The 15,949-nt window shown below is 40.6% G+C and overlaps 1 protein-coding gene across 3 annotated transcripts in view; it reads left to right on the plus strand.

The window, feature by feature from the left end:
- The first annotated feature begins 5,831 nt into the window (after positions 1-5,831).
- The window catches only part of TRIP10 (thyroid hormone receptor interactor 10), a 61,955-nt gene continuing 51,837 nt past the window's right edge, over positions 5,832-15,949 (plus strand). Inside the window, exon 1 of one of the 3 annotated variants that reach the window (XM_026716761.2) lies at positions 5,832-6,384. In XM_026716761.2, the coding sequence (XP_026572546.1) occupies positions 6,361-6,384 (24 nt within the window). In that variant the 5' untranslated portion in view covers positions 5,832-6,360. Of the gene's footprint in view, positions 6,385-10,508; positions 10,555-15,949 lie in introns of those variants that run through there. The other 2 variants (XM_026716760.2, XM_087925916.1) reach the window with 2 other exon arrangements.

Raw genomic sequence — 15,949 nt, forward strand, 5'->3', positions numbered from 1 at the left:
TTCAGGAAAAGAGAAAAGGTACAGCTCACCCAGGAAAATTATCCTTAACAATGACATGCAACAAAACTAGACAAAATATGTGATATCCCTATACCTCAAACAAAGCTAAAATAAGTTAAATGACTTACCATGAAAGCTATTTCATCCTGGAGATGCTGATGCTGGCATAAATAAAACCCAAAATACTGAACCGAGTAACAGAAAGGAGCCTGGGTGGCTGTGTGCCAGCACTTCCCTTATTAATTCGCTTCATGGAGCCTTGGGGTAGCCTTATTGTCAAAAGCCATTGTGGTCTTTGAATGCTAAGCTCTATATTTGCTACGCGTAACAGAACAAAAAATCCTCACCGAAATCTCTTATTATGAGCCTGAAGCAGATGTATTTTAACAACACAGCAACTCCTTTTGGATTTTCTCAGTTAAGTGAGATTGGTTACCTCATTGCATTTGTACATAGCTAAGCTAGAGGTTCTGAAGCAAAACAATATTTGTGTTACTATTTTGGGATGAAATAAGATGTGCTTTAGAAGGCAACACTTCCTGCGGCACATCCTAATCATTTCTTATACTCTGTTTTTTATGACCACTTTTGATAAATATCAACGCTTTAGCTCAGTGGTGTAGTAACCATTAAGCAGACTAAGCACATGCTTAGGGCACCAGGTCCAAAGGGGGCACCACAAAAACTTTTATGTAGCCTAAGCTTGGCTTTGTTTGTACAGTATGTACAAAGGAAGGGGGGCACCAAGATTTGTCAGTGCTTAGGGCACCAGTGAGCCTTAATCCACCACTGCTTTAGCTACATTATTATTACATGTACTCCCTGGGTGGTGCTAAATAGATGACACCAACCAGATGCAGCCATACTGCCATCTTGGGACTCACAGTCACAACAAACAAAAAGTGCATAAAATCAAGTTCTTACATTATTCCTTAGTTTTTTTTTCAAGACCAGTTAGTTAAATGTCAAATCTTTGCTTGATAGGCACATTATCAAATATGCTACCCTATTAATAGCTTTCATTGGAGGTTACCAATCTGATTTCCATTCTGTGTTCACTCCAATTGTGCAGCTGCCTATAAAATGCTTGACCAACTAACTGCATTCATGTCTAAAGGTGAATTATTTTTTGTTTAATCATAGTTTAACATAGCACAGTGGGTGGTTTTTGCACTTTATTGTTTAATACAATGTATAAACCCAGCTAAGAAGTTAATGTGCTGCACTGGAGTAAAAGCTGATCCTGAAACATCCAAGATCAAAATATCTGTTTAAGCTTCTCTTTCTAAATTTTACTGGATGGTTATTAGAATAAAATTATTTTGTCTCAATATTTATGTGCAGGTAGTCCTCAGCATGCAACTGTAATTGAGTCCAGAATGATGGTTGTACATTGTGCTGGTCATTAAGTGAGTAATCATGACCAACTCAATTCTATGACTTTTTGCAGTGGTTGTTAAGTGAATCATCATGGCCGTTAAGAAAATTGCAATCATTAAGCGAACTCTACAGTCATTAATGAACCCATTGTCTACAATGGGCATATTTTGCTGGAAACCAGACATAAATCCCTGTTTTTGTCAAAAAACCCATAAACCTGTGATAGCAGGATGCTGCAAATGGACATACGGTATATGGGGGCTAGTTTCTAAGTAGCCAAAATGTGATCATGTGATGGGGAGGGGGTAACCTTTGTTACTTTGAATTCGTGTTGTATCTCTTTTTGGGTCCATTATAACTTTGAATAGTTACTAAGAAAGCAGTCATACATTGAGGACTACATGTAGTAAATTGTACTGCAAATGTCTAACAATCCTTGATGTTCTTGTTTAGCTTATAACTATAATCCAAGTCAGCCTTTCCAACTGGTACCCTTCAGAAATTTGAAGCCTACAACTGTAATCTGGTTGGAAACTCTTGGACTTGTCATCCAAACCACATCTTGAATATTAGAACTCAAGGATCGATAGGCGGCAGTATAATCTAATATACTGATGTGAGGGTAGATAATGTGCATCAATCTAATAGTCACACAACATTTAGCAGGGTTGACAGAGTGCTGGGAGTTTTTATAAAACAGCCACTGCTGCTCTGGTGATTTCAGGTAGCTGGAAAACACTAAAGAAGGCCTAGGCAGAAAACACAACTGGGCAAAGCAACCCTAATGTATGCATGTGTGTGGAAATTTAATGAATGGTACACTTTGTTTAGAATAGAACTTATAGCCATAAACCAATATATATATTTTTTTTATCATACAGGTATCCTCAATTTATGGCCACAATTGAGCTGAAATTTTCCATTCCTAAGCAAGACAGTTAGGTGCATTTTGCCCCATTTTATGACATCTCTTCCCACAGATGTTAAGTGAATCTGGCTTCCCCATTGACTTTATGTATCAGAAGGTCACAAAAGATAAAATCATATGACCCTAAATGAGGGCTGTTAAACTCACGGCCAGTGGCCCAGATGTATCACATGCTGGCCATGCCCGGTTTAGCAAAGGGGGAGAAAAAGCCGCGATACAATACATGACGCTGACATGAGTTTGACACCCCTGCCCTAAGTCATTGCAAGCATCAAATACATGCCAGTTGCCAAGCAACCAAATATTGATCACATGACTGCGGAGATGCTGCAACAGTTGTGAAAAACAGTCGTAAGTCACTTTTTCAGTGCTGTTATAACTTCAGTCATTAAATGAATTATTATAAGTCAAGGATTACCTGTATACTTTTAGGAAGCAAGCCAAAACCTCGACATTGTTTCACTCTAGATCACAATAACACTATTACAGGATTCTGTGAAGGCACATAACAAGCATAAAATTTGCCAGGGGGGTTTACATGTAGTCCTCCACTTACAACAGTTCATTTGGTAACCGTTCAGTTACATCACTGAAAAAGGTGGTTTATGACCATTTTTCAGACAAACATTGCAGTTTCCTTATGGTGACATGATCAAAATTCAGACCCTTGGCAATTGATTCATATTTATGATGGTTCAAGTGTCTTGGGGTCATGTGATCACTTTTTGTGACCTAATAAGCAAAGGAAAAGCTAGATTCACTTAACAACTGTGTTACTAACTTAACTACAAGTGATTCATTTAACAACTGTGGAAAAGATATAAAATGTGGCAAAACTTACAACTGTTTCACTTAGCAACAGAAATATTGGGATCAATTGTGGTCATAACTTGTGCACTATCTGTACTTTGCAGTCATTTCCTTCCCATATTAGTTAGTTCTAAAGTTCACATGCAAAAGGAAGCAAAATTTGCTGAAATTAGGAGCACGGAAAACTGGTGTGAAGTTTCCTGCTGTGGAGGGTCAAGGTATATTTTGCTGAGCAAGTTTGTTATGCTTACTACAAAAAAGCCTTGAGAAACTTTATATTTTTTATTAAGTTTGGTGAAATCCTATATCCATTCCTGGGCATAAGTTTACCTCTAAAGAAAATACGTCATGTAAACAAGAAATCCAAAATCATGCATCAGGAGTGAGAAAATCCTGGAATTTTGCAGAAAAAAAGTAACAAATAGGAGGGAGTTTGGGGAGCTCTATTTCAGTAAAATCTGGAATGCCACATGTTCCCCCGAATGTTATTCTCACTGGCCAGCATTATACATCTTATTAAGCCACTTAATTGTTTGCTTTTTGCCTTTTAAGATAGTATCCGTGTGATAAAGTGATCTTTCCAGCTGACTTCTGACAAGCAAAGTCAATGGGGGTGGGGGGAGCTGGATTTGCTTAATGACCACTCGATGCATTTAACAACTGCAGTGATTCACTCAATCATAGCAAGGCCATAAAATTGGGTGCGACTCACTTAACCACCTTGCTAATTAACAGAAATTCTGTTCCCAATTGTGGTAGTAAGTGAAAGGCTACATGTATACGAAGCCCACAATATTATCTCACTTCTCTTTTTAAATTATGTATTTTATATTTCACTTCCATCAATATAAGTAGTGCTCCTTTTTCCAGAACTGATGCCAACCACTTGAAGTCCTCTGTGCTCTGTGAAATCTTAAGCAATAATAAATGTGCGAGTCTGAAGTTTCACCAGGCATTCCATTTTTACTCCTGCAGTTCTTCCTCTTCCTCCTTTGGAATCCATCGAATTTGCATGGGCTAGTCACCAACACACAGCTGGAAGGGACAGGAGTCATCTTACAGAGGAAACGGGTGGTATACAAATTCAATAAGTAAAAACAAATAAAGGGAGCTTGGAGGTCTTATACTGCAACCCCATGCTCAAGGCAGGAGACATTACCATCATGGATAAATGACTGTCCAGTCTATTTTTGAAAACTACAATGATGAAGCATCCACACCTCCAGGAGCAGAGGTGGTATTCAGCAGGTTCTGACCAGTTTTGGAGAACCGGTAGCGGAAATTTTGAGTAGTTCAGAGAACTGGCAAATCCAACCTCTGACTGGCCCCACCCCCATCTATTCTCTGCCTCCCAAGTCCCAGCTGATAGGCTGGGTCTTCTTTTGTTGCCTTGCACAGGAGAACGGAGCTGGAAAGCAGGTTAGTGGGGTGGAGAGGGAATTGAGATTTTACAGTATCCTTCCCCTGCCATGCCCACCAAGTCATGTCCGCAGAACCGGTAGTAAAATTTTTTGAATCCCACCACTGTCCAGGAGGCAAGCTATTCTATTGTTCACTCAGGAAATTTCTCCTTAGTTCTAGGTTAGTTCCAGATCTCTCTTTAACCAGCTTCCACCCACTACTTCTTGTCCTGTCCTCAAGTGCATTGGGAAATAAGTCCACCCCATATTTTCTGTGGCTATCCCTCAAATTCTGAAAGACAGCTATAATGCCCCTCCTAATCTTTCTATTCAATAAGCTAGATATATGTACCTAGCACTCTCACCATAAGATGTGCTTGTTAAAGCATACTCAGCTACTGCAGCTGAGTTATTAAGTCTTTCAAATGACATGAAACTCTTTGTTTTACTACGCCCCATGCACACCCCAAAAAAGTATGTATGGGTGTAGGCAACAGAGGCCAGTTTGCTCCTAACCAGAGCACACTTTTTTTGGTTTGATCTGACTGGTCGGAAAGGAGTAAGAATGAAGTGGGAATGGCCACAAATATTACAATACTATGAAGTCCTGTTCATTAAAAGCTACACTGTCTTGTTCCGCTTGGCACAAGGCAATCCAAACAATGTGACTTTCCTCTACTGTTGCTTGCACCTTCCACAGACATTCACAATGCTTTATTTGCATATTTGCAGCATCAGTAACATCACCACTGATTTCCTTGAATGCTGTTTAACAAGATCTATCAACACGCGTGGGTACTCGTTATTAGATGCGGAGGACGCTCTTTCCAACAAAAAAAAAAGGTGGGGTGTGATTTATTTTTTTGCATCATAAAGCAGAAACGGGACTACAGCTTTACCAAAATTCCGGCTTGTGGGGCTTCAGGCAATTCTTAGCAGGCGTCCACAGCCGGAGGTATGCTATCACGAGGAATGCGGGAACACCGAAACCACGCTTTCCTAGGTGGGTCGGCTAGGCCGGCAGCACATGGACATCTGGAAGGACCGGCCTCGGCCCAGGACTTCTCTTCCTCGACCACAAACAAAATCCCTGCTCCTGCTGCTGTAAACACCTTTTATATCCGCTTCTACAGCTTGGCGATTAAAAAAAAAAACAACGATCGTGGAGATCCGCTCCTACTGCAGAATAGAGGGCTTGTTTTTCTAAACAACGACTCCCGCCCTCCCCGCCCCGAATTCGGGTTATTTCTAAGTAACCGTGTTTGGGACCGGCTTGAACTGCCTGGTGGAATTTTTCCTGGGAAGTATTTCTTGGAATCAACCCAAGCGCCACAAACCAGCGTACATTTTTTGGGTTCTCCGCAGCTCTTGCAAGGAAGACGTTACCAAAGCCAGCAAACGAGCCTCCGGGACTTTTGAAGCAGCTGCTGAGTTGGTCCTCCTCGAGGGACTGCGCTCCATTTTTATCTTAAAAGGAATCAACCGGGGCTCGGGCACTGAGCTCGGGCCGGAGAGGAGCAGCGACGCCGGCATCTCAAAGGATGGCGCTCTCGACCTTCTGGATCCTGACGGGCGGGGGTGAAGGACGGGCTGGGCGGTCTGCGCGCGTCAATAAACAAGGAAGGCGCAAAGAGACCCGAGACGAGACAAGCCGCTGACAACTCCTGACTGCGCCTTTAAGGATCGTCGTCGGGGGGCGGAGCAGGGAGTGTCCCAAGCAGGCGCTGAGGTTGTGCGGCCGGAGGAGTAGGGCTCTGTGGGGTTAACGGCGGCAGCGGAGAGTTGGGCTTCAGGTGGGCCTAACGAGAGGACGCGAAGGCGCACGACGGGAGCGCAGCCAGCATGGACTGGGGCACGGAGCTCTGGGTAAGCAAGCGCGCAGCCCACTCGCCTGGGCGCTCTCCTTGGAAGTTACCGTGCTCACGATTTCCTGGTTTATCCCTCCCGCTTGTTTTTCCCCCCCTCTCCACACGTCTCACCACTTGGACTTCAAGCCCCTACCCAGGGCTAGGCTTCTTCGTTTATCTCCAGATCTCCGTAAAGCTTGGACCTTGTCTTTTTTTCGGCAAGCAAAGTTCGAGTTCTTTGCGCCCCCCGCACCGCAGCCCCTTTCCACCGTTAGCGCCCGCTCCCACTTCTCCTTAAACAGACCCTCATCCCAGGACGTTTATCCTGGTTCCCAGGCCCTGTTCTGTTTTGGCTACTCTTGGGCTGTTTTCTCCTTTCTTGGCCTCGTAAAAGGAAAGCGTGGTTTTGGAATGGGAATTGTGGGTGGGTAACTCATGGTGATCTTCCATGAGTAATGAATTTAAAATTTCCTGTGTCATTAAGTGTTGTAGAATTACTGAGCAGGTTTAGATAGATAGACAGATATATTTTGGTCCAGGTAAGCAAGACCACATGGAAGAAAAGGAGGAAGTACTTTTATACTCTTGATTTTAGGAATGTAAAGCTGTTGTGTTTGTGCCACCATAAGGAGTAACTCAGTTCCCAGTCTGGTCTGGAAAAAGTTGCCCTACATATTATTCCTACAGGGGACTGGACCACTTGATGAATCTCTGTTGGATATGCCAGCTTCTGCAACATCATATGGGAGCGAGCCAGGATAAATGTTTGGTGTCCCAAGCAACCACTTAGGGAACTTTGTATGGTTTAGTCTGACATGCATCTGGGGTAAATATGCAGCAGTATGATTGTTTAATACTTTGCATAGGTCCTGCACTATTGTACTCAAAATCACTCACCATAAAGGATACCAACAGCATATGCCTTCTGAGTAAAGTGAGTGTTTGACATTAAAAGACTGAAGGACAAGAGTAGCTAACTTTTTAAATTACTTTTATTTTTTCGGACTGGCCCAGATTTCTCCAGAGTGGAGATCTGTCTCATGAATTCATTCTTGCTCCAAAATAGGCCACTGCTGGTGATCCAGAACTACTTTGCAAGAATTCCAGCAAATGTTTGATAAGTCTGTGAAAAGTAACTGCTGTAGACATAGCTTGCCTTGTTTCTAATTTAAAATGTATTTGGGTTAATGTAAGTCCAACAACCTGGGCTTTCAAGACCAGCTGTCAGTTGGGCTTGGTCAGAAAAGACAGTTTCCTTGATTCTTAGGCTAAAGAGAAACCAGAATAAAAAAAATCCATTAAGCCGAGGAAGGAGAGTTTTTAACAATGTATTTAAACAAGAAAGAGATGTATGTCTCTGATAAAAATGAACTGGTAGCATTATGATAAACATGAACTGAAGAAAGGAGTTTGGGGATGTTGATTTATAGAGGGTTGATTTTCACAGTCAATTCAAAATATCTCTCCTCAGCGAACACATCCACTCCACAAATGACATTGAATTTGAAGAATGCATTTGCAAAAGATAAATATTGTTCTTCCACTTAGATTATTTAGGGAAGCATCTGAAAAAGAAGGGAGAAGAAGATTCTTTCATGTGTATTTTTAACAAACAGAAGGTAATGGTTGAAATTGAAAAGGCACAGCACACTTTGGACACATTTTGGTCTACATGATACTGGTATTTATAGTTATATAAGCCCACCAACTATGTTGAACTTTGTCTTCTAAGATTCCTACCAGCATAACTGGAAATTCTGCCAACTGTAATCCAACATGATGGTTACCAGTTGAAGATAGTTGATAGATAGTGGGCATTACTGCTTCTTTCTCTTCTAGTTGCTTAGAAACTTAGAAAATGAATGGCAAAGAAGCTTCCTCTCTCTCATTCCAAGTGTCCAGCATTGTTTCCCAGGATTGATATCAGAACAGGCATTTCTTCAGCATCAGCTTTAGTTTTGTTTTACTGAAACACACAAGCAAGGAAGGTACAGGATCCTAAAGATGCCTTTTGTTAGTTGCTGGGTCTAATCAGAGATTAACTCTAGCCTCGTTGCTAGAATAGCACAAGCTATTCCTGGCACATTGCAATGGCACACACAAAGTTTGCCCTCTGCAAGAGAAACAGCAAGAAGATTCATACTCAAAACAACTTTCTCTCTCTCACACACACACAAACACACACACACAGGCAGAGACATCAGGGTATGTATGTATGTATGTATGTATGTCTATGTATGTATGAATGAATGACTTTTAAGTTGTTTTACCCTGCATTTGTAAATGCTTTCTGTATTTGCTAATTCTTTCCTGTGGATGGTCAGTATATATGGTAGTTGTTTGGTTTGCTTATTTATCTTTTCTGTTGTCCCCCAACCGGGCTCCAACAGTGAAGGGGAGTTGATTGCTGGAGGTGGGGAAGCAGCAAGCAGGATGCATCAGTAGGGAGAAGCAGCAAACCTGGGAAACTTTAAATGACCCTGTACATCAACATTAACTTAATGTTGTGTGAATCTCTCTCCTCTGTATTTCCCTTTGGGGAAGGATGGCCAATCCTGGGCAAATTTATTTAACCTATTGTTCAAGCTGTTCCTCTTGATATCTGGTTGTGGCCTGATGAATTTTCTAATAACCTTTACAAGCTTCTGGCTTGAATCTCCTGATGCAGAGAGCTTAAAAGAGGCTGGGTTTATATTGGTGAAGTGAGCAGGAATTGACATCTAGGTGTTTATGACCTGGCTAGTGCTGTTTCCATGAGTGTTGTCTTCAGCATTGTCTTGCACTATTGATCTCTTTCCAGTGTAATGATTGCTGTTCAAACCTCTTTTGATTCTCCAAAATCACCAATACATTATTGTAGTATGGGGAGACTAGGGAACCCAAACTTACAGTAATGATTGGTGTTTTTGCAAACTTGTTGTAATGACAAAAGTTGCCTTAACAATTCATTGAATTATATGTATGAAGGAAAGACAAGCCATTAACTTGTCTGTGAAGATTATTAATCATCCAGGTGCTTTTCCAAAAGGCAACTGGACTTTCTTGTTGTTTTGTTGTGGTTTTTTTTAACGTTTCACTTCTCATTCAAAATTTTAGTATCAGACAACTCACACTGCTTTTTGAGAGTTTCTCATAGACACACAAGTGAAGTGTTATATGTTCAGTGAAATAATTAAATCTGAAGTTTCAAAAACCTTCTTACCATTTTGGCAAAACATTTCTTTATGCTATCTTTTGTCTTCTCTGAGTAATATTCAGATGATGAGTATAGAAATGAATGGAACTTTTCTTTTATGTAATGTGACTTTAGCAGTAGAACGTAGAATAACAAGGTTGGAAGGCCCTGGAGGTCTTGTGCTCCAATCCCCAGCTTGAGCAGTCTGTACGAATGGTTGTCCAAACTATTTTTTTAAAAAACCTCCAGTAATGGAGCGCCCAAAAACTTCTGGAAGCAAGCCATTTCACTGATTAATTGTTCTAACTGTCAGGAAATTTCTCCCTAATTCTAAGTTGGATCTCTCTTTAGTGAGCTTTTTTTTTTTTTTGTATGGTAGTGATGAAAACTGGATGCAATATTGCAAGTATGGTCGTACTAGTGTCATACAAAATGTGATACTGTTCCTCTGATGATGCGTCCTAGGGTTGCATTGGATTATTTGGCAGCTGCAGCATACTGCTGGCTCATACTTAAGTGCACTGCATGCTTCCTTCCATGTAGATGTAGTACCAGTGAGGACTAAACACTGAGTGCGGCTGGTCAGCCAGTTGTGAATCCATCTAGTAGTGCTGTTGTCTATCCCACATTTTTCTATCATATCAAGAAATTGGCTATGGTCTACTTTGTCAAATGCCTTACTAAAATCTTAAGTATTCTGTTTAATCTAAATATAATGTAACATACTACAAGTAGTATATATTTATATAATGTAAATATAAGATTATATATTAACACTAGTAATCTTGATTATACTTCTTGTTTTTAAGTTATTCAGTTATTTCTGACTTAATTGTTGGGTAAATTCCATGAAAGAAGAGAAGAAAGAAGAGAACAGAACAGAAGGACTGAATTGGAAGGATAGAGTTCTGATTGAACCCCTCTGCTCAAACTGTTGAGCCTATATCATTTCAGACAAGTGGCCATCCAGTCTCTTCTTAAAAGCCTCCAATGATGAAGCACCCACTTCAGAAGGCAAGCCCTTCCACTGGTTAATTGTTCCCACTGTTAGGAAGTTTCTCCTTAGTTTTAGCTTGCTTTCTCCTTGATTAGTTTCCAACCATTGTTTCTTGTCTTGCCCTCTTGTGCTTTGGAAAATAGATTGACTTGGTTATCTTTGTAGCAGCTCCTCAAATATTGGAACACTGCTATTGTGTCACCTCTAATCCTTCTTCAATTCCTGCAACTGTTCTTCATATGTTTTAGTCTCCAGGCCCTTAATTGTCTTAGTCGCTTTTCTTTGTACTCTTTCCAAAGTCTCAACATATTTTTTATAATAAGGTGACCAAAACTGGATGCAGTATTCCAGATGTGGTCTTACTAAGGTTTTATAAACCGGTACTAATTGTTCATGTGATTTTGACTCTATCACTCTATTTGTGCAACCAAGGATTGCATTGGCTTTTTTGGCTGCTGCAACACACTGCTGTCTCATATTTAAGTGATTGATCACTAGGACAGTTGTTCTCAACCTGTGGTCCATGAACCTCTGGAGGGCCGTGATGTTGTCACACAGGGTCTGCGAAGGCTTGAAGAAATGTTATAATTTAAAACTTGAGTTAAGTCTAGGAGGTCCATGGCCACAAAACGTATTTAAAGGAGGTCCATTGTGAGGAAAAGGTTGAGAACCACTGCAACCAGGACTCCCAAGATTTTGAGCCAGGGATTTCATTTTGCTAGACCGCTAATTTAGTCACTTTGTCAAAGAATGAAATAAGATTTGTTTGTCATGATCTGTTTTTGACAAACCCATGTTGACTTCTGGTTATAACTTTATATGTTTTAATATGGTTATAATTTTAAAGTTAGTGGAGTTTCATTGAGTTGCCTTCTATGCAACTACACTATAAATATGTTGCTTGAATATATCTTGTAACCTGCAAACAGGCAGCAGAGAGGAGTTATATTGCTTCCTTTTGTAGAGATTGAGATTAAATTCTCCATCTTGAGTTTCCTTGTATAAGAGAACTTGGGCTCTTTGGTCATACTTCTGAAATCTAAAATGGAACAGCAGTTCCATGCTTCAAAGAGGAGCAAAAGAACAAGGTGATATAGCAGTACCGTAGTTTCTGATCTCCTTAATTTCTATGGCTGCATTCCTGTGAACATTTAGGACAAAATTCACTACAATTTTTTGGGTCTGGCTTCCAAGAGGCACAGTTGTCTTTCATCAAAGGTTGTTGGGGCCTATTTCATCTTAACAAAACCAAATTTGTACCAAAATTCACTCCATATTTTTCAAACTAGTAAAGCTGATAGCTGATATTTCTTTTAAAAAAACCTAACTTCCTGTTGATTGTTACTGTTCCCTTTTTGTGCCCAGTGACATGGATGCACTCCATTTGTCTGTCCCCAGCTTTCTTTCTGATAGTTGGATTAAAAGGCACAGATTATTGTAATTTGGCATTTTCCAAGGAAGGCAGTGGACTGAAATCAGGATTCTTTTAAATAAATATATTGGATGTGAAGCCTTATGTAAAAAGATTGAATTATTGTTTCAGTGTCATTTACTGTTGTAATCTTCTTGAATGACAAATGCCCAGTAGAGAGCTTCTGCTTGCCATAATCATATTTCTCTATCAATACTCCATCTCCATTACACTCTTGTATTTCTCCCTTCATTGATTTTGGGTGTGTTATGTTCAGGACTGGGAGAGGTTTTTTTCTTCTTTCAATTAGTTTGGAGGATACAGTTACAAACAGCTGTTCCTTAGCACGTTTCTATGGCTAATAGCTTCTGCAGTAGCCAAGAAAGGCAATGGAGGGGATGGTATGTTATACCCACTAAAGTGTTATATTTACTTCCATAAATATTCAGGTTCTTTTGCTTTATTGGGACACCTCTTAATGTACTTTTTGATTTTTTTAAAAAAATTCTTTAATAAAAAGAGCAGCCATCTTTTTATCTGAGTATACTTAAAAATCAGTATCCAGAAGGAAGAGTTTCCACAACGGGCAAAAATCATGAGATTTGCAACGGAGAGTGCAAGAGTCTATTCAAAGATTTGGCTCATCTTATGTGTTACTTTTCACTTGTCTTTTGGACATTGTCATCTTGATAACTGTAGTTAACAATTTGCAGTTAAAGGGCAGGAGCACAGAAGGGTCTGGGAACTGCAAAAAAAGGATGTTGGCCACATTAAAACTTCAGATTACCTAGTTGAGCTTTAAATTGTAAAGTTGTGTAATCGTGCATTCAATCGCTTGCAAATCTGTGCATTTTACAGGAGCAGTATGTATTAGCTGCTGCAGCTCCCTGTGGTATGTCTCACTGGTGGCAACCGTGGGATGACCCTCACTGTAATTTATCCAATTTGATATATATTTTTTATCAACCTTGGAAGGATGGAAGGCTGAGTCAACCTGTCAGGATCGAACTCCTGACAGCGAGCAGAGTCTGCCTGGGATATGCAATCTAACCACTGCGCCATCATGGATAAGTATAAAAGCCAGTATTTACTATAAAATTAGTCCATGAATGTTTGGAACCGAATGTGTTCCAGGAATCATACTTTCTATATAGAATCTAGTCTTCCTGAAGAGAACACACTTTTATTTCATTAGATTCTATCTGGTCTGTAGTACTGGGTTTATCTTTTGGTCTCTCATTTTGGCCTTGCCTCCCTGAATACAAATATAAAACAGTGGAGGCTGAATAAATGATTGACCCTGACTACTCTCCTAGAGGTTGGAAGCTTTGTCTGATGTTCCTTCTTTGTTTCTCTCTCTCCTCCCTCTACCCAGTGTTTATACACACACACACACACACACACACACACACACACACACACACACACACACACACACGTCTGCTCCCCAGTCAAAGCCAGCTTGTCTCTTGGAATGAAATTAGTTGCTATGGAAATTGCCTTGCACTTCATGCATTCCTGGAAGGGGACTGCGGGGTGGGGCAGAGGAAGAAGGGCTGATGTGTGTTTTGACTGTGAAGTGGAGGGAATTAGATTATCCTGCCTGTGTGGGGAATGGGTGTCAAGGATTGGGTAATTCAGAATAGAGTAGGAGAGGGAGGTCTACAGCATTGTCAGAGAAACCAAAAGCTTAGTTGATTTTTGTGAATTCTAGCCATTTCCTGCTTGCTTTCCTCAACTTCTGAGAACCTGACCTTGCCATTCAGGTTAGATGAATCAAAGTATTGCTTGAGTGTCTGAAGCAGGAAATCTAAATTCATGGTGTCTTCCCCCCAGCAGCTCTACTCCGTTAGGAAATCTGAACATTGGAATTGTATCATGGCGATTGCATTAACCAGGTCAACGAAGTGGAAAGACGGCTCTCCAGTTCTATTCACAAGATGCTCCAGGAACATTCTGCTTCAGCGGAGACATAATGGGAAGGACTTTGGAAGAGGCTTTGGCTGTGCTAGTCGTGGCAAGCCCACCATGGTTTTAAAAGCTGCCTTGTTGGCGGAGTCTGGTTGCTGAGGTATTGGTCCTTAGGGAATCTGATGTGAAACAAATCCTGTAAGATTTTCTGAGTTGCTTGTTGGTTTGCCCTTCTGATATTGTCCTATATTACCAAATGGACCTTCTCTTTATTTCAAAAAGGCCCAAGTGTTGGTTAAAGAGGTCTGGCATTCTTCACCTCTTGTAATGCTTTGCTTTAATTAAGTTGTGGAAAGATACTGATGTTCTACTTTCGGCAAGAGAGCAAAAATATTCCCAGTCAAGGGAGCATCCACAGTGTACAGTAGATGCAAGGAATTCATTTCCCAGATAGTTGCTGTGTTCCTTGATTATTCATAAAAAGGAGTGGACCAGATTTGTTTTTTCCATCCCAGTCTGTGGCCTCGGATTCAAATCACTAGAGAGGCTGCGTTTAGCAAAAGCACTTAGACTTACATAACAGCTCCATAGTACTTAGAGATGATGCAAGGGAGAGGCAGGTTCGGGGTTCTTTCCATTTGTTAACTAGATCTTTTGAGTTAAGGTTGTGTCCAGCCTTTATGGTCCAGAATATGCTAAGTCTTCTTCCAGTGCCGAATCAAGGAAACCTCTCAAATGCACTGATGTTATGAGTAGCAGCTGCTGCTGCAATTAACATTGCTAACAAGAAGCCTAAAGGAACTGGTGAGAACCAGAGCAATTTCCAAAGAGGAATCCATCATCTGTAGAATATGAAGTGAAGCATATTGGAGCAGTGTTCCCTGGCCCTCCCTTCACTCTCCCTGGACATGTAGTTCCTTTCTGGTTCAGTATGAAACATTTAGCACTTGGAGTCCAGAGGTTTAATTTTTTGTTCTAATTTTTATTATGTAGCCAGTCAGGAATATTTAATTATTTTTCCTATTTTGACAAGTCAGCATCATGGCTTCATTGAACATTAATCCCCACTAGCAAAAGAGTGATCTGATCACATTGTAAGTTGCTCTAAGGAGGTCTAAATCAAAATTATCAAAGGAAAAATAAGCTTAGAAGAGGGATTAAAAGAAGAGAGCAGGGCTGTCTCTTTTAGGTGATCTCATCTGAAAAATATGAAATACTTTATTAATTTGCCTGCTGTTTGAAACAGCAGGAAGGAAGGAAGCACTGCCATCATAAAGGATAAAAGGACCCCCCCCCCTTCTTTGTGCTTGATTCTGAACAATGTTTTATCTACCCCCTCCCCCCAAATATCTCTCTCTTCCATGACACCCTCATCTCCATTGCTTATCATCTTGGTGATCTCATTGGTAATCTCATAGTTTTGCTGTTGCTTGATCATTCTCTGTAGTTCCTGTTGATAAGATCTAGCACCATTGTGTTTGACAAAGGGACCCCCAGGTCCCTTCCAATTCTATTGTACTGTTACTGTTGTTTCTATTGAGCAAATTCATGAATGCTGTAATAAAGATTTATCATGGTGACAAAAGCCATGGCTTGCTTCAGTGCAACAAACTTTATCTTGATTGATTAATAAAACCAGTGTTGCTGGAATCCTGGTGGCAACTTTCAGGAGCTTGAGGAAATCTGTTTCAGCAGCAAATCTATAAGTAAAACTTTTTTTCTTCTCTTCAGTCATATCCAATTATCAAAGACTGCCTGGACAAGTCCCTGCAGTTTTCTTGGCAAAGTTCTTCAGAAATGGTTTGCCTTTGCCTCCTTCCTAGGGCTGTCCCAAGATCACCCAGCTGCCTTTGTGCCTTATCTGCGACCCCAAAGTGACTCTCAGTTAAAACTTAAAGGTTAAACCATAAGCAGAGTCCTGCAGGATTAGACCAAAATACCCATAGAAGCACCCTCTTCTGGCAGAGGTCAAGCAGATGCTGATAGAAGGAACTGATGCTCTTCTATCAGCTTGGACTAGTTGTGGAGAACATTTCAGTAGTTTTCCCGTGGCAAAAAAAATTGCATTTGCTCAGGCTTAAGCTTGGTGT

Source organism: Pseudonaja textilis, chromosome 2 (genome assembly GCF_049901715.1).
Source record: "Pseudonaja textilis isolate UNSWEBS1 chromosome 2, rPseTex1.2, whole genome shotgun sequence".
NCBI lineage: Eukaryota > Metazoa > Chordata > Lepidosauria > Squamata > Elapidae > Pseudonaja > Pseudonaja textilis.